Source organism: Bos mutus, chromosome 10 (genome assembly GCF_027580195.1).
Source record: "Bos mutus isolate GX-2022 chromosome 10, NWIPB_WYAK_1.1, whole genome shotgun sequence".
Taxonomy (NCBI): Eukaryota; Metazoa; Chordata; class Mammalia; order Artiodactyla; family Bovidae; genus Bos; species Bos mutus.
In genome coordinates, this window is record NC_091626.1 from 19581880 (window position 1) to 19603275 (window position 21396).

The 21396-nt window shown below is 55.7% G+C and overlaps 1 protein-coding gene across 1 annotated transcript in view; it reads right to left on the bottom strand.

Annotated features, from left to right (window-relative positions):
* Positions 1-15072, bottom strand: part of HCN4 (hyperpolarization activated cyclic nucleotide gated potassium channel 4) — a 41816-nt gene extending 26744 nt beyond the window's left edge. The window contains 1 exon segment of the mRNA XM_070378502.1: positions 14282-15072. Coding sequence (XP_070234603.1) covers positions 14282-15072 — 791 coding nt within the window.
* Between the last annotated feature and the right edge of the window lie 6324 nt (positions 15073-21396).

A 21396-nucleotide genomic window follows, 5' to 3' on the forward strand; every position in this document is an offset into this window, starting at 1 on the left:
AGCACAAGCCTGGCAAGGCAGAACACACCAAGCCCCCTCCTTTCAGGCACGCCCCTTCATTACAGACACGCCCCCTCCTTTCAGGCACGCCCCCTTGGTGGGGACTTGGCAGATTCTCCCATCTACCTGATAGGCTTGCACAGAGATCCAGAAGGTGGGGGGGGGGGTGCACAGAAGAGGCAGCTCCATTTCTTCCCTTGAATTCCCCTACGTCGCCCCCGCTTTGAAGACCCAGGATTAGTCTCGTCTCCCCACACCTGCTGTGTGCTAACCAAGAGCAGAAATGACACCTCTTCCTTTTCCCAGATGTAGACACAATAGCGGCACCCAGAAGGAGAAGGATGGGGGGAGTGAGGTCTCAGTAAAATTGTCTTATTGTTCAATAAATGCGTGTATTAAACACTGTTGCGGTGGGGAGAGGGGGTGACTGTCAAAAATTTTAAAAATGAAGTCACATGGCTATTTCTAAGTAGTGGATTATGGGTGATTTTTGTTTTCTATATTATAGCTTTCTTTATTTTCTAAATTCCCCATAATGGGCAAATATTACCTTTTAATCAGAAAAATAATCCAAAAAAAAATTAATCACGGACCAGTGACCCATGTGGTGAAGAGTCCGCTGATGTGAGACACACGGGTCCGCGGGGAACTCCTAGGCGCTGAGACAAAGGTGTTGTCTTAACGCAACGGCAGGAGGAGCAGATTTTCTGGAGGCGGTTAAGGATGAGGAGACAGAGGGAGGCCGTTTGAAGGGCAGGTGTAACCGGCAAAGGAGACCACGTGCCTGCCCACAACTCACACATACACACACGTACGCACGCCCCGCGCGGGAACGCACACACGTGGGACACCTTCCCTGCCTTCCCTCTCCCACAACCAATAACAACTGTTGGGAAGCAGGGACCAGCCCCTCCCCATCGCAGGCTCTCCGAGGCAGAGCTGCGGCCCAGCCCCCCTCACCACGCTCCACCCACCCGAGGGGGACGCGGCGCAGGAGTCGGGTATTTTTTTGCCTCGCCGCCCCTCTCACACTGGAAAGCTCTGCCTCCCACCGCCCTCAACTCCGGCCTCTGAGAGGAATAAACGCCTCCCCAACCCCCCTCCTCTGGTCCACCGTCCCCTGACCCAGCCTGGGGTCTTCCCCTACAGCAGATGAATTGCTGTCTTCCACCCCCGCCTGGCCACTAGGGCTCTATTTTTAACCCACCTCAAACTCTCTGACTCAGAATCACAGGGCTCCCAGGTAGCTGCTCCCTCGGCCGCCTGAGGCTGCCTCCCAACCAGTGCGATTCAGACAAGGGCATCCAGCTAACGCTGGGCTTATGGTGGGTTATCCAGATTCTGGAGTGTTTTTGGGAACTCGCTTTCCTGTGAGGATGCGCTATTACCTGAAGAACATAATTTGGCTTTGTTTCTGTTTTTTTGAAGACCCAGACAAAATGACATTTTACCCCTGCCTCTTCCCTGGTAACTCTTACCTGGTCCCTCTCAGTCTTGGGCTGAGTTCCTAGTCCCTCAGCAAACAATGAGGGCTAGTTGCAGCCATTCCCCAAGGAGAAGGTGAGCTGTGTGAGGGCTGAAACTGCTAGAACCTTCCCTTCCCCTTCTGTGATCTTTTAATCACACTGCACAGTGCCTAAATTACCTGGGGAATCTTACCAAGATGCAGATTCGGATTCACTGGGTGTGGGGTGAGGGCCGACACCTGTATTGCTTACAGGATCCCAGGCAATGTTGAGGCCACTGGTCCAGGGGCCACACGTGGAGCAGCTAGGTCACAGCAGACAGTGCAGCAGAGACGCTCTCTAGTGTCCGGATACCTGGCGGTGTGGCCTTGGACAAATCCCTCAACCTCTCTGAGTCTGTTTTCTTATGTACAAAATGAGACCTTTAATCCCATCTCACAGGATTCCAAGATGATTCAATGAGATAACATTAATAATGTACTACACAGTGCAAGTAATCAGCACATGCTGGCTGTTACCATCATCATTATTATTCTTACAACCACTCAGATGCAGGTCCTGGCCTCAGGACTAAGGGGATCCAGAGGTGTGTGGAAAGGGAACATTTCAAAGTGTAAGACCCTCACTGTACTGAGACCTGAGATAATTTTTCCATAGTGCCATGACAGTCCTGGCTTGACCATATAGGGACAAGAAAATTCCCCCACACAACAGAGAGGAGGAACTGATGATGGAAGTGTGATGTCTACTCAAGAATGAGGAATAAGGTGGTTTTAGTCTCCTTTGATTATAAAACTGTAGCCCACTAAGTTCTTGGCATGGTACCCTCTCACCCACCCACTTGTAAGCCTCACAAGCATCCTATTCTAATAAATCACTTCTTATCTATCACTTGCCTCTTGCTGAAATCTTTCTGAGCTGAGACATAAAGGACTGGAGCTCCTCAGGGCCCCCCAGAATGCCACCTAGCGGTTTCAGTCCCTCTTCGAGAAGCCCTCAGTCTAGGGGGGAGCAGCGTGGCTTGTTGGGCACAAAAGCCCCAAAATGGATGGGACCTGAGAGTGCCCACTGGTCAGGAAGGCTGGCCTTGTGGTTGCAAGAAGGAGGTGTGTGCTATCCAGCAGAAGGAAGCTAGACCAGGGGCCAAGAGTCTTGGGTTCTACCCATTTCAGTCTCTTACTTGCTGTGTGCCCTTGAAGGAGTCCCTGCCTCCCACGATCCCTGCCTCAGTGTCCACAGTGGTACAATGAGAGGATGGAGCCAGACACTCTCTAAAGACATGCTGATTCCATGGATCTCTGCAGTGCAGAGGCTAGCCAAGGGCAGCTGGCCAGGGGGAAAGCTTGCTGAGAGAAAAGCACCCATCTCAGAAATCCATGACACTCCCTCCCTGAACTCAATCCTGACCCAAAGAAAGGATGGGGGCATACTGAATGTCAGACTGAGTAGTCAGGACTCTTCTGGGGACATGGGGAGCCATGAAGGTGCAGAGGAAAGAGTTCCTCGGGGAAAGAATTGTTATTGCACCTTCTCAACGGCACAGCCAAGCCCAGCCCTGGCCATAAGGAGCACCCAAGACATCAACCCGTTGCTTCTCTGAAGGCCCCAGCCCTGTACTGGAGACTCTAAATCTGTGCACTCATCAGACACACAGTAGCATAAAAGCATGCACGTGCACGCGTGCACACACACACACATACACACACCAAACTATACAGCAGGGGTCACCTACTCTACAATGGCCCTGAACTGCCAGGATGCTGTGTTCCTTAAGGCTAGTGGTCCAACCTCTCTGAGCGTCACTAAGACCATTTGGGGGAAATTGTAGAGGGGGCCAGCAATGGAGAACTTCTTCAGCTGGCTTACAAGAAACAAAAAAGGCCCCAGCACAGCTCTTCCCACTTAGGAGAATGAAGTAAAAATAGAATATTGCTGTGGAGTCACACGTGAGCACAAGCTCAAGGGAGATCAGGTAGGAGGGCTCACCGGCTTCTGCAGGAAGGCACACCTCATCAAGGAGGAGATGGGATGCACTCAGAGCAGAACTTCCTGAGGCCAAGCAGGTGGCAGACACGGTGAATAAGGGCACCGGCGGGGATGGGGGGAGGGCCGTGGCTAAACGTTGACTCTCTCTACGGACCCCTCTTCTTGTTAGGATGGGGTTCTCCCGGGAGTGCCTGGGCTCTGGGGACATGAGTTGGATGGGACTCTGCCTTCCCTCCAGGAAAACACAGTTTGACAAGGACACAGAGCAAGGGCCATGTTCCCTGGGGTCCCAATAGGCCCAGAGTTTTATGATTCTCTTTGCTCCTGCCGTGAGGAAGGAAAGGGAATGACTCCCTGGGGAGTAGAACGTCATGAATGGCTTGGCGGTATTCACTACCAGGTTCTGGGAAGCACTGGAGGGCTGTGGTGAACACACTGCAGTGGGAGACTGGCAGACGGTTAGCGCAGAAAGGGCACTCGGGGTGCCCAGCTCACTTGGGTGCTTCCCAAACTTCTACCTGCCCAGGCCTCATGCATGGAGACCCAGGCATCCATAATTGCAGAGAGCTCCCAGGTGACTCTTCAACCACCAGTTTCAGATTGGGGGTCATGCTAAAACCCAACCCCTCTCCAGCTCCATTTTCAGATGAGGAGAGCAAAGCCAAGGTGGTAAGGGCATGGCTCAGCCCACCCAGCTACATGGGGCACAGCCTGGTCTCACCTGGCCTCTTCTTCCAGCTGGCCCCCTCGGTTCTGTCCACAGAAGCCCTGGAGCAACATGGCAGGAAGATGACTCCCCAGAGCCTCTGGGACAGGATGGACATTGTCGCATTTCCTTCCCCTGCCAATTCCAAAGCCAATGGTCCTACTGCTCTGCCCTGCAGGACTCTTCCAGCCTTAGCTGTCCATGTGACCTGGTCTCCGTGGATCCTCCTATCTAAACTGAGACCATGTTGAAAGTTCCAGGAGGAGACAGCAGCCCCGACCCCAGAGAAGAGGTGACTGGGAGGAAGGGGTGGGTGGGGGCCTCTGCGCAGAGAAAAGCCTGATATCCACCCCCACAGGGGCTGTGATCTAATGGCTGGGGGGGTGGAAGGCAACAGACACAGCATAACCGAACAATGTGCTAGGGAGCCCCGGCCCTGATCCCCAGGATAGGGGCTGGTGGAGACGCCACAGAAAGAGGAACCCCACACACACTCCGGGAGCACAGGGGCCATGTAAATCCAAGATCACGCCTGGATGGGCCTCTCAGAGTCTCAGGAAACAGGGCAGGAGATTCTCATCAGCTCTACTTGTCAGCAGCACGGTCCCTGCTTTGCCGGCTCAATTTGCACTAATGGGGTCAGGATTACGGGTTCAATACCTATTTGGCCAATTAGCTCTGCTCCCTTCTCAGCCTCAGACTGAGCTATGACGCTGGACTCTGAGAGAGGAAAGGACTTTGCTGAGGTCACCCGGCAGAACAGGATGAGGGTCAGGAAGGCAAACCCAGCGTGGGAGGGTGGACAGTTACAAGCCGGAGAAGCTTGGGATGAGAGGCCCAGGGTTCCGGGCTGGGCTGGCCCTGATGTTACATGAGGACAGGCCACAGCTGCAGAGTCCCTCCTCCTGGACCATATTTCTTCAAAAAGCTGCCAGTGGCATTTAGGAGCCTTGTGGGCTTGAGGGGGAGGGTCTTTCCTGTCCGTGGGGAAGGGGATATCACCTAGTATCCTCTGACAAATCGTAGGTAGGAGAAGCCCATGGCTGGCTTTGGCGTCAAGTGGCCGGGGACTCAGGTTAATCATTGACAGGGGCTGCTCCAGCCTGTGATGGGGAACCGCAGGGTAATTACTTCTGGGCTCCAGGCCACACACTCAGTGACATTATTACAGTGGTAACATCTGCCTTCCGGGTCTAGGATGGCAGAAGAAAGCAGTCTTCTCAGAGGCTGTGCAGCTGGGACTGAGGCCTGGGAGAGCTGGCCTGGGCTGCAAGGACCCAGGGTCAGAGGCCAGAGAGACACAGACAAACTTACCTGCAAATGCACACACACACATACTCAGGCAGCATTGGGGGGCAAGACCCGGGGTCATGGGGTCAGAGTCCTCAAGGGCTAAGCTTCACGAGTGGAGGTCCAAAAGGGCAGGTTTGGAGTAATCTGCCCCCTTGTCTGACAATACCCAGTCAGGCGTCTCAAGGTCCCAGGCACTCGCCTCCAAGAAAGTGTGCATAATGGGTCTCTCTCTCCTTCAGATCCAGCTCAGCTCTGCTTCCTCCAGGAAGCCTTCCCCGACCATCAGTCCAAATTGGTCTATCTCTTATCTGCCCTCCTGCAAAGCCGACCAGGGTTATTTCAGCTAAGAGGAGCTGAAATACTACCCTCCTATTTGCCAGACGGGTAGAGATCCCCATTCTCCATGATGGGTGAAAATAATCTTGGACTGGAGCATCTGATCTCCCAGTGGGCACAACCTCCCTTCATTCACCCCTTTCCAAGCCCAGAAGACAAGGTATTAGCCAGTCCTGTGTTATGTATTAATTTCTGAAAACCTCGTTTGTGCAGACATAACATATCCACCCACACGGGTAAATGCTTAGACAGACACAAAATCATCATCAGCCAATTATCAGGCCCCCGCAGCTGCCGAGAGCAGACCTGGAGGTCCCGCGGCTTGCTCGGCTATTTGTGGGAGCCCAGAGGTGGGGATGCAGTGGGAAATAGGGACTGCCTCTACCAAGCCAGCACATCTCTCTGCCCAGCCTGAGCACTACTCTGCAGGAGCCACTAGCTGGCTGCCTGGCTGGGAAGATAGATACAGTTCCAAACAATGAGAGACCACAGCATGGCAGGAGTGGGCACGTGTGAGGTTTGGTGGCTCTGGCTTTGGCAGCGGTAGAACCTTTGAGTATTTATAATTCGTACTTTACCTCCCTGAGAAGACCACAGGCAGCTGGCTCAGATGCTAAGAGGTGTAGGAGCTCTGGGAGCTTAAAAGAAGGGGGGATTTTGGGGGTGGGGTTGGCAGGGCAGAGAATGGAATGGACAACCTGCCCACCCTGTCCCCAGCCCCAGTGTTTCAGGGAGGCACTGAGGTTGGCTCCAAGACTCTGTTCAAGGACTCCAATTCCTCACCTCAGACCAAGGCCTTATCTTGGTCCCAGGCTGAGCCCTGATCCTGGTCGCACACTAAGCCTTAAGCCACAGACTGACTCCACTCTTCACAGACCCCGTGACCATATATTTCTCTGGTGGAGAAGACACAGACACCACTGGCTACTTGTCCCCTTCCCCTTTGAACCCCAAAGACATCAGTGGCATCCAGATGTAGTTCCAAAATCCCAAAGGTCTCCATGTCAGGCTGTGCAGGGGAAGCAGGTGGGCAAGTGTCCCAGTCCAGATCCCCAGGGGCAGCAGCCCCAGGGTGGGGGATTAGGATAGGCATGAGCTTAAATTAAGATGGATCCTGAACATACTCAACAGTCCAAAATTCAGGCATGAGGCTGGGGAGACAAAAAACGTCCCAGTGATGAGACCATTCAGAACTCCTCCCTGGACCCCTCTCTGGCTGGGGGTGGGGTAGGCTGTGGAGCCCTAAGACCTCTGAGCCAAAACCCTTCTTGGGTTATGGTTTCATCTCTGACTTGGACTTACTCTATGACCTTGGGCCAGTCACTGTCCGTCTCTGGTCCTCTGCTCCCTACCTATAACATAAAGACTTTAGGCCAGGAGCTTGCTAAGCCCTGTCCAGATCTGGTACTCTGAGGCCTGTTCAATTTCCCATGCCAGCTGAGCTCCTCCACACAGATAATGTGTGCTCAGTATTATCTGCCATGTTTTCATCCTTAGGAGAATGTTTTCTTGAACTACTTTTGTAATTTAGCTTTTAAAAGCTAACATACACACACACAGAGAGAAAAGAAGGAAGAGAGAAAAGGGACAAGTACAAGTTTTGAGTCCTAGAGAACAGGTTCAAATTCTATTAAAAATTCTGGTGCTTCAGAGCTGTGTGATTTCAAGCAAATCCTTTTTTTTTTTCCCCCATCAGAGCCTCAGTTCCCATATCTGTAAGCTGCGGACAATAGAACCTATTTTTCGGGCCACGGTGAAGAATAAGTGAAACATGAGAAATGGAGTTCCTAGCACAGTCTGGCACGTGGCTGTGGTTCGTAAGTGGTGGTTATTGGTCTGTGAGTCCACCCACCTTCGGTCTCTATTGGTTGGAGTCCAGAGTTGTAAACTCAGAAGCCCGTGGGGTCAGGCAGCGCGCACAAGTGATACGGCTGGGTGCAGGCCAGAGACCACAGGACCGGAGGGGACTGTGGGCACCTGGAGACCAAAAGCCAGGTTAAGGCCTCTGCTGAGCGCCAGTTCCCTGCCGTGGGGTGGGAACGTGGGGCCGGCATTGCCAGTTTCCAATTTTTCAAGAGAAGCTGGGAAGCCAAATCTTTGTCTGACATCCTTCCGTTTTAAACATTGTCTCAGACTTGTTATGACACGCTGTGCTGGCCAAACAGAACACATCTGGGCACTGTATTTGGTCCACAGGATGCTGCTTAGCAACCTCTGGTGTAAGTACTGCTGTCTCATTTTGAGCAGCCTCGGTGACAGGGAGCTCACTACCTCACTGGGCAGACTCTCGCCCCGGCTCTGGGTAAGTGATGATGATACAGAGTGTCTCTGAGTGGCCGCCTAGGCTCCAGGATCACAGATTTCCACGGCCCTGGCAATGCTTTCTTGGTAAAGCCTGGCTGGCAGAGAACATCCTCTCTGAAGCCAAGGCAGTGCCCCTGGCCTCCCTGTGGCCCGCTCTGGCTGGGAAATGTGGATTCTTCAACATCCCCTGGGCCCAAGCAGGACCGCCTGGCCGGCCTCAGTAGCCCTTCTATTAATTAGCAGCTGGCAGCAGCAGCTCTGTGAGAGCCCTTGAGCCAAGGGGTATGTGTGCTGGAGCCGGCTGCCTCCTCAGTTACATGACAAGTCCCCCGGGGGACTGGGGCCAGACCTTCTGCTGTGGGTGAATTCTCCCACGGTGGCCAGTGTTGTGACAGGCACAAGGGCCACTCAGGCTGCGATGACACTTGTCAGCCCTGTCATCTAGATGAAGATGGATGCTTACCAGGCTGGGCAGTGGCAGCGAGAAGTGACAGGCAAGTCCAGCCCAGTGGGGCCGCTAGGCATGGTCTGGGGTGGGGGAAGGGGCATTAAGCTTGAGACCCCCCCCTCCGAAGGTGCCAAGGCCACTGCTCTCACTGAATGTGTCTGTCCTCCTCCCAGCCGGCCACCATCAGCTTCCCCTCACACCAGCTCGCCTGCCTGGCACCTCTGGACTCCCTCACTGACAACATCTGTTCCTTCCCAGAAATCTCATTACAACACAGCAGTCACCATACTCCCCGCCCCTTCTCTAGCCGGCCACCCCTCCGGCCCTTTGAAGGGGCAAGAAGCTGTGAAAACAGTGGGACAGGACGGATTAATGAGGGCCCTCGGGCCACCTGGCCTCCTCCTGCTCGCCCCATCCCAACAGCCACTATCCGGGGCCGGCAGTGTCCAGACAGTGATGCAGGAAGGGAGGGAGGCCGTGGATCTGACATCCCCAAGCCTGTGCCGACCTCTGTGGCTGAGGGCCACTCAACTCAGTTCACAGAACTCACCCTGCTGTGTGTCCTCGAGGCCAAGAGGAGGAGAGTCTCTGGTCTCAAGAAACTCAGTCAGGGAGCCCAGGTTATGCGTGGAACACACGCTCTGAACCTCAGTACTCTCAGCATGGTTCTAGGCAGGGTACCAGCAGCCTCGGTTCACCTGCGCACTTATCAGGATGCAGAAGCTCAGACCCATCCCAGACCTAAAGAGTCAGAATTTGCATTTTAACAGGCCCTTGGTGAGTAGGATGCCAGGATGGCATGAGAAGCGCTGCACTGTGACCGACACAGAGCTCTATGCAAATGCCATGTGATGGGCAAGGAGGGGGAGATGGATGAGGGTGGCCACACTGGGCTGAGAAGGCATCCCAGGAGACCCCAGGGCCCTCAGCCTGGGAGAGGAGGGCACATGGAAGGCAGGGGGCCCAGCATTGTGTGAGACAGCCCACTTGACTGCCCCAAAGCCTGGCGCTCACAGCAGCCAAGGGAACAAATGGGGCGGGGCCGGGCAGGAGAAAGGCCCCCGGCCTCATCTTGCAGCAGCTGGACAGGGAATTGAAGCCTTGCAATGGGGAGAACCCAGAGGGTCCTGGTCCCCCGGCCCCATTGGGTTTCTGTGCACCCGACATCCCGGGAGCACCTTGGCCCTGCGCTGGATGCTGGCCTTTGCAGCACATCCTCCACCTGCCCGAGTCTTAGCAGGTGGAGCACGTCCTCGTCACTGGAGAATCCTGCTGCCCACTGAGCCAGCTGACAGCACCACCCAGGCAGCTCACCTTGGAATTCCCCTCTGCACCAACGCCCTTCCCCCTCCCCTAGCGCCACAGCAGCCTGCAGTGTCTTTCCTGGCTTTCCACACTGATAGCAGAAGCACAGTCCTGGACAAGACCCCCCAGGAAGGCCCCAGAACGCCCCAGGCCCAGCATCCTGCTTCTGCCTGCTTCCTCCTCACTACTGACCTGAACAACCCTTCCCATGGTGAAAGGGAGAGAGACAGGCAGAGCACTGAGGAGGCAGACAAATCACTCGTCCCCCAGCAGGGCACCTTTCCTCCTAAAGCATCTCGTCTGCCCCGTTTTCATTTGCATGCTGCAGGCCACGGGCAGCCCAAGCCTCAGGTTACAGAGGGCCCCAGTGAAGGCTCTTGGAGGCCAGCCTCTGCCCCTCCCAGGCCAAGACTCTCTTTGGGGCTGGCCCAGAGTGAGGCTCACAACCTAGATGGTTTTCAACTTAGGAGGGGTCCACAGACCCCAGAAATTCAGAGAGTGCATATCAAGTGTGTCTGGATACGTGTGTCTTTCTGGATAGAAACTCTATAGTTTCCAGCAGGTTCTCAGTTCTCTGATGCAGATCCAGAACCACTGGCCTGAACCAAGGACAGAGGCCCATCTGGTCTGCTCAGATCTAAGGGAAGGAAGCAGTGTGGCCAGGGTGGCGGGGGTCACTTCCACATTTCTGTTCTCTCACAGTTCACCTTACCTCCACCGGGTGACCACAGCTGGACAATGGGTGTCTGGCTTGGCAGACACCAATTTTCTGGATGGGAAAACTGAGCTGCAGGGAAGGCTCATATCCCAAGCAGGCGCCCCTAGCAGACAAGGCTAGGAAGTGACATGAGGTGGGCGGTGGCAGTTCCTGGGCCATCGAGCAGCACAGAAAGTCAGTTTTAGGCCAACCCGGGGACCTACCAGCCATTGGCCCAGTTTATGTGGTTTTGGACCCAGCTGTTTCTGCCCCTGGCAGAAGGACCCTCCAGAGCCTGCTCTTTCCTTCCTTTCTTTATAGCTTCAGAAAGCTTAGGCGAGGAGATGGAATGGGCAGGGGGATGAGAAGAGTCAAGCTTCTGCCTGTCTCCACTCTCAAGGCCAAGCTGGAGTCTGGGGCATAGGAGTAGCCCTCGAACTGACGTCCTACATAGGGACTTCCCTCCAGTCCCCAAGGCCACACACACAGCCCCAAGATATCTGCTCAGACACCTAGAGGTCACATACTCAGGACAACCCCCTGAGACTGACACTTGAAAGCCTGACTAGTTTCTGGGAACAAAACCAGGTACATCTTCACTGGGGCAAGGGGGGCTGTCTCCCCACTCCTTTCCTCTCCTCTTGGGAAAACAAGATCACACAGATACTATTTTTTACTTGTTCCAGTTTCCCACCACCAAGCTCAGCTTCCAAGACATGGTTCATGTGGAAGGAAGGACCCACCCAGGACCCAAGGGCCAACCAGCCTTGGGCAGGAGCCTGGGGAGCAAAGTCCTGAGGGGCTGCATGTTCTGGTCTCTTCCCTTACCAAACCCTAAATATGGGTTCAAAAGGCAAGTGCGGAGTAGAAGGGGAGAGGAAGTGAGACAAGCGTGTAGAGACTGGAGGAGTCATGCGGGTAGCCAGGACACGGTATGTGTGCATGTAGTGGGTGATGTGCAGAAGCAGAGGCAACCAAGAAAAGCCTGTTATCTCCAGGCCCCAAGTTACGTAGGCCCTTCAGAGCGTAGCCAAGTCCAGCCCCTGGAAAAGGCACCCAACTTTTCTCCCCTAGGAAGAGGAGATGCCGGAAGCAGACTGTGACAGCAAGCCCTGAACTCCAAACCACAAACTCAATCTATCGTGGTTTGCTGGAGATTCTTTATTAAACCAATTCTGTTGGATCAATGCTTCCTGCCCGTCAAAATGATCGATCAATCCTCAACGGGCCTGAACAATGCTCACAGAGGCTCTTGTGAAGCCTGAGCTGGACACTGGGGATTGGCTCCACATAGAGGCCCAAGGCCAGTGGCTGAAACTCAAGGGACTGAGGCTTAGGGTGCTGGGTTGGCTGGGGCGGGTGGGGCAGGGTGGTGAGTGAGGCTGGGTTGAGTTGGTGGGTGTTCTCAGCCTGGAAGACTTGGCCATAGTCCTTGTCTCTTTGACCTTGTGAAGATGAGACCAGCTGCTTTGGTCTAGAGGCATGATCACAACCCTTCCACACACACACACACATAGTTTTTCTTGGATTTCTTCTCTTGCACCGCACCTAGCATCAGGCTACACACAGGTGTATGCTTGCTGCTCCCAATTCCTGTAGCTTGTTGCACAAACCCAAATTCAAAGCCCAGTCTGACCCTTCTTTGGTTGCCCATTTATCAATCCCATTGCAGCCACACCTCCCTATCCCTACCACCCTCTTCTCCGCCATGTCCCAGGTGGCCTGTGGTTAGTAGGAGATTCTGCAGCAAGGGGACTGCAGACAGACATGCCAAGATAGGCAGAGTTCGATCAGGAAGGCAGGGGAGGTTGGATAGATGCAGTCAGCCCGGCCCCACCCCTTCAGCATCCCGGGTAAGGGGCAACTGGGAGGGTAAAAGTCAGCTCCCAGAAGGTGCTCCATTAATGCCTGTTGTAAGCAGAAGCTAGGCATACCTGGGGTTGGTCCCTAGCAGTCTCCCATCCCAGGCAATGAGGCTGGTGGTGAGAACTCTGAACAGAGGCTTTAAGACAACAAAGCCAGCAGGGAGCCAAGCAAGGGAAGGGAGGTTGATATTGACATGGCCTACCTGCCAGCACCACCAGGGAGTTCAGAGACAGGAGGAGCCCAGGATACCACCCCCCAAGCCCCGCCTTAAGGGGGAATGCAGGAGACAACAGCACCTTCCCACACCTCCCCTAGCTCAGGCTGGGATCCTCAGGCTCCAGTACTGACTGAGGGGAGGCCACACTTTAGGAAACTGGTATAGGGAAGCAGCCACAGTTCCTCATGGGAGGGTCTCCCATCAGCTCACACATCAGCTCATTGAGGACTGTAGCTGTTTGTTTAGTCTGTCCTCTGGATGCCCATGCCCTCTGGGAACAGGAATCTTGGATATTAGAGTTAGGTAGAGCGATCCCTCAAAATAGGAAAAGGTAGGGGCCCTCCATTCACCACCTATTTTAAGCCGTTGAGTGTTGCCTGACTGGTCATTCCTAGCATAAGAAATCTCTCTCATTGGATGGAAAACGGCTTTGCTCTCATTACAAACCTAGCTTCCCTGGAGTTTGCAAAGAGGGCTCTGCGTTGGCAAAATGTTCATTTATATTGGCAGATGAGCAGGGAAGGCAGGGAAGAGAGCTAAATAGGGGGCAGGGCCCCAAGAGAGAGAGAGAGAGAGAGAGAGAGGAGAGAGGGAGAGAGGGAGAGAGGGAGGGAGAGGGAGAGAGGGAGAGAGGGAGAGAATGAATTAAACCCACCTCAAAAGAGTGAACGTTTTCGACACTCACTTCAATGCTGTGCATCAGGAAAGCCCAGGGAGGCCCCAACATCCTGATGAGGGTAGGGGCATCGCTGATTCTAACTTCAGAGAAAATCATCAATCTCTCTTTTTGCACAGTACCCCCTCAGGCCCAGAGTGGCATCTACTCTGGTGATGAGGAGGGGGCGGGGTTCCTCTCCCTGACTGGTAGTTAGACCGTTTGGGGAACCATAGCTGACCCATCAAAGACCTAGCAGATGCTGGTGCTTGGACCACTGGGGTGAGAATGGGGCACGGGGCAACTGCTCATCAGTCAGGGCACCAGGCATCTTCACTGACCACGACAAGCAAGGTCATGCTGCCCTGCTCATCTGGATGCCAGCTGCCCAGGGTGCCTGTTCCTGGCCCACTACTTGGCATGGGGGGCTGGGCCCAGGGCTAAGGTGGGTGCAGAAGGCTTTTACCCTGGACCTGAGGCCCCAGTGACCTCAGTCTCCCTGGAGCTCCTCCCCAGTTGCAGCTTCCCAGGACAACAGAAGGCAGATAATAATGCCTGGGGTCAGCGCCCAAGGAGCTGGCCCAGCTGCCAAAAGGTCAGTCTCTGTCTTCCGGGCCCTGCTCTGCAGGCTGAAAGACCTGGAGCAGCCTTGGGGATGTCCACCCCGACTCTGCAGCCCAGAAGAGGGAGGCGGGATGTGGGGCTTAAGGTGGCAGAGCCTCATCGTGGCTGCGGGCAGGGCTAGGCCAGGCTCAGAACACCTTTTCAGCTTGCCTCTAATGCGGCCGAGACCGGGAAAGGATGAGGTTGGGAGGCTGGAGCACAGAGGAAAGTTCTCAGCGCGGTGCAAGAGGAGGTCTGGGGGTGTCTCGGAGCCTCGAGGCGCCCCAAGCTCCCAGCGCGAGGAAGGAAAGTTAACTCCGGCTGAGAGGCAGGGCCGAGAAGACAAGCATGCCTGCGACCGCTCAGAGAACCCATCGGACCGTCGCCGGGGCCCCTTACCTGAAGTCGCTGTAGGGGTGGATAATCCAAAACCCGGCCGACTTAACCCTCTCCTGCTCGCGTTCTACCGCCTTCTGGCTGCCGAACATTCTCAGGGAGAATTTGTTGACCCCGGGCTGGAGCATGGCCCCGAACTGGCGCTGCATAAAGCCGGCCTGGCCCAGGCGCACCTCGGCCTCAGGGAGGATCTGGTCTCCAGCGGCCGCGCCTCCCTCCACTTTGATCGCGGTGTCCACCGAGGTCTGCTCGCAGGAGGCGGGGACCGGCTGCGGCGGCTGCTGGGGCGGCGGCGGCGGCGGCGAGGCTGCAGGTTGCGCCGAGGCGCCGGAGCGCTCGGGTTCGGCCGCCAGGCCTGGGGGCGTCCTGTCCTCACCGGGGGACGCGTCGCCCTCGGCGATGAGCCGCCGCTCCTCCGCGGAGTCATGCAGGTGCCCGTGACTGCTGCCGCCCCCCGCTCCCGCGCCGCCGCCGCCCCGGCTGCCGAGAGATGCCAGGCTCCCGCGGAAGCGCCTGCAGTCGCCGTTCGTGCTGGACTTGCCCGCGCTGCGGGCTGACCCCTCGCCGTCTGCCGCCCCGTGGGCCGCGCCCCGGGGCTCCGTGCCGCCCGCGGCAGCCGAGGGTGAAGGCGAAGGCAGCGGCCGCAGCCGGATGCTCCTGCGGCTGGGGTCCTGGCGGCCCCCAGCCCCCTCCTCCTCGGCGTCCTCTTCCTCGTCCATGATCCACGCCTTGGCCCCCACCTGCTGCGGAAGGCTGTAGAGTCGCTTGCGCATGGACGGCGGCAGCTTGTCCATGGCTCCAGGGGCCGGGGCGCGAACCGGGCCGGGGGCAGGGGCGCGGGTGCGGTGCCGCGGACCGGCTCCAGCTCCTCCCGCCGGTCAGTCCGCCCGCAGGGACGCGTCCTTCGCCGCCGGCGCCAGCCGCCTCAGGCGCCCATGCTAGGCAGGCTGTGAGCAGCGGGGAGGCTCCCTGTCCGGCTTCGGGTCCCGGGGCTCTCCGCGCTGCGCCTCCTCCCAGGTCCAGCTGAGCGCGGGGACCCCGCTCTCCCTCCCTCCCTCACTCCCGCGGTCAGGGGCGCGGCGCGCGGCCGGGCTCCAGGCGCCCCGCCCCCGCGGGGAACAATGGGCGCGGGTTGAAACGGCGCTGCAGCCGCGGCGCTCGGAAAACCGCTCCGGAGCGCAGAGCGCACGGCCAGCGCTCCTCTGGGGCGTGTGTCCCGCGGGCAGGCGGGCTGTCTGTCTGTTCTGCCGCCTGGGCTTTGTGGCCAGCTGCTGCTCGCGAGCTCGCCTCGCTTCCTCTGGCCGAGCCCGGCCAGCACGTCCCGGGGCTCCCGCTGCAGCCAAGCGGAGCCCAGCGGCCCGCCGGGCTTACATCAGCGGCCGCCTCCCCCGGAGCGCCCTCCGGCAGCCCTCGGCTCCCGCGCCCCGGAATATTCATGAAGCCGCCGCAGCTCGCGGGTTGCCATAGGAGCGGCTCCCGCAGCCCGGCCTGCCTACCTGGGCTTCTTAAAGGGGCAGTGGCGCGCGGGCCAGGGGCCGGGAGGGGGGCGGAGGCGGGCCCGGCGGGGGGAGCAGGGTGGACCCTTGCCGGACTTTAGGGGCTGAGGTGAGAGACGACCTTAATCCTCAACCCTCGAGTATCTTTCCTTGGCCTAAGGCTGGGAGCGCGCCCAAGCCCAGGGCTCGGGCTTGGGTTGCTAATTCCCCACCCCAAGATAGGGGGGTGGGGCCGGGTTTCCCGGTCTCTCCTTCTCTGAGCTCCGGGCTCGCCTCTCCCCCGCGGTTATGCTTTTCGGCTGGGTCTCCGACCCTCCTCCGGGGAGGCGGGCCGTCTGTTTGCGGAGTCCCGGGCCTTCCCGCAGCGCGCCTGGAGAGGGGGTTTCCGGGAAATGCACTGCGTCGGGGCTGCTCCCGGGGTTTTCCTGTGACACGGGCGGGGGCGAATCCCCCGCTGGTCTTTCCCCTGCGGAACCTCGCGGCGACCCGGCCAGGAGGGCGTGGGGGAAACTCCAGGAGGCACAGGGCGCGCGGGTGCGACCCAAACCCTTCGAGGTAAGACTTCGAGGAAATGCTCCTGCAGCAGTCACGGATGCGGGGTCGGATCACGCACTCCGGGGTGCTTCCGATGCGGGTTCCGAGACTAGCTGGCTGCAGCGGGGAGCCAGCAAGCGGGCTCTCCTGGGCGACCTGGCATTCCGGGACTAGCTGTGGACCTCCTTCTCCCTGGGTTCTCCTGCAAATTGTGGCACCCCAACGCTAGGGGAGTTCCTTCTCCACCCAGGCCCCCTACCCCTGAGCAGCTGCACAGCCCCCACTCCCTTTGAGTCCGCTCCCCACCCCCACCCCCAGGCCCGCAGGCGATCCAGCTGTGCAGTCTCTCGGTGCTTATCTCTCTCCGTGCAGTCTCCGGGCTTATGGACAAATCCCACTAGCTCTGCCAGAGATACAGCGGTACTCCTCTCCAGCACTCTAAGAGACACCCTGACCCCCATCCTCACAAGCCGGGCTGGCCAGACCCTCCCCCCGGGGTTGGGGGCTGCCGAGATGGCCCAGGGGTTACTTAGACCCTGTCAGGGCCAACGCGCCAGATTAGCTCAGAGATGAGATGGGAAGGGGTTGGCTGGAGAAGGCTGGAGTTCGTGTTAATGCTGAAGTGGATTCTCAGCACTGACAGGGGGAAGACAAAAAGGTCCCCCAGCCCTGCCACCTCTCTAAAGAATAACAGCAAGGTTTTCTTCAAAGAATTTTGAATTCTCATTCTTAGCCCACTTGTGACCATCTCTCGCACCCCATTCAGAGCAGAAATTTTCTGCAATCTTGCAGAAGCTTTTCTGCTCTCCACCCACTGGACTACAGGACTTCCCAGGGGGAGAGGGAATGACTAGGGTGATGACATCACTGCTTGCTGGCATTTCTACTTTTGAGCGGTTCTGAGCTGACAGTTCTCTGCACAGATGCTGGGAGGCCTAATCCCTGAATGTCCTTGGGTCTCCTTGAGGAGGAGTGTTTTTATCCAGTGGTGAGCCCTGCCTGCCCTGGTGTGCCATTTAACTCACTTCTTTGGGTATCTGTGTCAGCCAGGAGTTAGGCTGCCTTACCCCAGCTTTAGGAAGTCAACCCAAACCAGCTCCCCAGTGACCCATGGCAGGGACATCTCCTCATCTAGGAACCCCCTTCCTGACCACCCAAATCTTGGCCATGTCCCTGCTTTGGGGTCCCATGGCCCAGGAGCTCCCATCAGCCTGACTATTGATTACACAGTGTAGTCCGTGTCCCCTTCAGGACTGAGCTCCCTAGGGGGAGGACAGGTCAGACTCATCTCAGGGAACTCAGCACCAATTCAGAGTGGTGGTGGTGGTGGAGGGGGCAGAGAACAGATCCATAATATCAACTCAATACATGAGTGAGGGACCCTAGAAGTTAGTTAATGTCACTGAAGGGGCTCTGTGTAGTACATGGTGGATTCAATCAGGGTTCTGCTTCCTGGCACACTGGTGTCACAGGCTGGCCAGGAGTCAGGGCCCCTTAATTCCTCCCCATCTAGCACCTCCCCTCCCCTCAATTTAATTAATACCACCCATTCAGGACTATCTAGGACTGCCCTATGGCACCCCACTCCAGTACTCTTGCCTGGAAAATCCCATGGATGGAGGAGCCTGGTAGGCTGCAGTTCATGGGGTCGCTAAGAGTCAGATACATGGTCCGACTTTTCACTTTCATGCATTGGAGAAGGAAATGGCAACCCACTCCAGTGTTCTTGCCTGGAGAATCCCAGGGACCGGGGAGCCTGGTGGGCTGCCGTCTATGGGGTTGCACAGAGTTGGACACGACTGAAGTGACTTAGCAGCAGGACCACCCTTGGGTGAAGAAATGACTGTTTATTAAAGCAGGTTCATGGAAAACCCTTGTGAAGCCTGGTCTCCTGTCTGTGAAAACTGTTATAGAGGATAGCTGTGGCATGCCAGCAATCTGAGGGAATTAGGAGGGGAGACCCAGGTCTTGCCCTTGATGGGCTCAATGTTGGGGAGAATCTACAATCATGTTCAAGAAAGAGGAGAAAACGCAAGACAGAAAAGAAGTGTGTGCTAAATCATGCCTTGACCAATGAGATTTGAGGAGGGGTACTTCACTGAGGCTTGGGGGTAGCTAGGGAGCACTTCCTGGAGGAGGTGTCAGATTTGGTGAGAGACCATGTATCCAGCGCTTTACAGCTTACACTTCATTTATTAAACCATATGAAATTTTTGTGGGCCAAATATGGTCAAAACTTTCCAGTTTCACAAAGCTCAGCCTAACATTCGTACTCCCATTTGCAACCCAGAAAACTAAAGCACAGAGACTTAAGTGACTTGCTAAACATCCCACAGCAAGAATATGATGGAACTGGAGCCCCACCTAGGGCTCTACAGGTCAGCCTCTTCTCTGCTGACCAGGTGACTCACACAGATGGGGTGGGGGCAGGCCCAGGTACAGGAGGGAGAGGCAGTTCTGAGTCTAGTGTGGCTAAAGCAGAGAGCAAGTGAAGAATGGAGCCCCCACGTCTGTAGTCTCCCCCCTGCTTCACTCAGGTCTCACACACTCTCCTTTCCAGCACTGCCTAGAAAGCCTGACATCTGCTCTGCACTGATCTGGTAACATAATACACAAGATCTGGGGACCCCAGCAAGGGGAAGGCCCTACTCTGGACTGAGATAAGGAGGAGATCTGTGACTCTCCGCTGCAGTGGAGAACTGAGTACCTCTGGGAAACAGATGTGTACCCTGCCAGGCTGCAGGGGGCCTGGGTATTCCCGGAATGCAAATCCAGAAAAGATGTGGGTCCAAGAAAGCATGGGCTGGGGAGAATAGACTTCCTTCCCTGGGGGGAATGCTGAATATCAGAAGACCTGCTGGTGATAGGGTGGGGATGTAGCTGACTATTACATACCAATCTCAGATCACTGCCACAGCAGTGGCAATCTGCATGGGCAGAGGGGAATGGAAAATTCCGGAAGTTTATTTGCTCACGGTCTGAGGGCATTGCTCTTGCTTAAAGGGGCAAGTCTGGGATAGGGCAGTGGCTCCCACACTGTGTAATGCCAAGGTTTTGGCCAGTTCTGCTTGAAATTTAACCAGAAAAAGAGAGAACAATGTAGGATTTTTAGGGTAAGGTTGCCAACGTCCTTTCTTAGAAAGCTGTCTTTATCCTACTGTTATATCCTTGTTGCATCTTCTGTGTTAAAATGCCCTTTTATGAAATCATAGTGCTGAGAGAGGGTATTTTTCATGTCCTTGGCTAAATAAAAAGTTGGCATAGGATTTTGTGTTTGTTCCCCGGAATCATTTTTGAAATGTTATTCGTCTGTGGATTCCAAAAGTCTGGGAGCCCCTGCTATAAACAATAGAGCGTGAGACCGGAAAACAGAAGCTGTGGAATGAAAGACTGTCATTTACTGCCCTGTACTCCTCAGTCTTCCTTGTGTGTAAGATGGGTTTAATGATCTGTACCACCTGGGACTTCCCTGGTGGCTCAGTGCTTAAGACTCTGCACTTCCACGGCAGAGGGCACAGGTTCAGTGTCTGGTCAGGGAATTACGATCCTGCATGCTGCATGGCATGGCCAAAAAGGAGGAAAAAAATGATGTGACTCTCCTAAATTATTTTGAAGACTATATGAGAAAACAAATGCAGTGGGCATGGCTTCTCAAGTGTGGTCTGTTCTTAATAAACACTGAGTGATGGAATGTTGAATGAAACCTGTGTTAGCCAACAGAGGGGGAGACACTTGGCCTTTGGAATTCAATTTAGGTCATCTTAAAAATTGCTATTGGGATGAAAGGGATGTCTTGCTATACAGATTGCTTTTTCCGAATTCTCCATCCTTGATATATCCTGGCCAGGTGTCCAGAAGGCAGGCTTCCTTCTCTCTGGGGTAGGCACTTTTTTAAGTGGGATCAGAGGGAACTGACTCAGAGGTCACACCCTTGAGCCAGTGCTCGAGACCATGCCCCCAATACATGTACAACTTCATCTTTCTGTTTATCATAGATACCATTCTGCCTGTGCCCCTTCTGCTCTCCTCTGAAGCAGGTCTGCACTGTGGGCTGGATCAGAGATGTATCCACTTCCTACTGAGAGTCCTGATCTGGGGACTAGGCCCCCAAGAACCCATTATATTCCTTCAGGTTTCCTATCTTCAGGCTTCCTGATGAAGAAATGGGAAGGGGTTGGGCGGGGGGATAGGACACACAGGGAGCTGGCCAATAGGTTGTACATGTATGAAGAGAACAAGTCAATCACCCAGTCTTGACCAAGCCCTTGGGTGTCCACCCCTGACCACAGCCACAACATGGATGGAGGCCAAGAAGGCAGAAAGATTCTCTAGCTTAGGCAGTTCCTAGTCTGGTTGAAGCAGAGAAAGGCTATCACCCCCAGAGGTTTGCAATCAAGGATCAGAGTAAGTGGCTCAGAAGCTCAGAGCAATGGTACTCCTGAGCATGTATGGTCCAGGTAGGCTTCCTGGAGGAGGTGGAAAGTAAACCAAGTTTTCTAGTAGGATTTTCTACTGGTGTATTTCCCCTAAGAAAGGGGGAAATAGTATGTGGAGCAGCCTGGTAGGGGTGAGGCCTCTCTCAGTGGGGTAAACGAGGCAGGGCTAAAGATCTAGTTTAAGGGGTCACTACCTGTTATCCTAAGCTTGTCTTAGAAGAAAGTCTGCTGTCCCCATAGAAAAAGGGTATTAGTCCTTCCAATCCCCTCTTCCCAACAACCTCCCCCAGGAGCCCCCATGCCCACCCTTCCTCAGTGATGTTAAGGCACTAGTGAAAGATAGCCTCCTGCCAAGTTCAACTTCGTATTGGCCTTGCCAACTGCTTTCTTCTCAACTCTGCCTGCTTTCTGTAGGATCTGGGAGTGTGGACTATTCAGTTGTCCTCTTCTCCACCCCCGCCTCTGTGCAGGACCCCACCTGGGAGTGCCCGGTGCCCAGCTGAGCCCAGAGGCCTTTCATCTGCAGGCCAGCCCCAGCTCCTTATCCTGCACTCCCAGCTGTTCCCCCAGTACTCTGCCAGAGCCCTGGCCGGGACACCAGGCCCCTCTGCTCCCAGGGAGGCAGAAGAAAGATGTGCTGACAGCTCAGCCA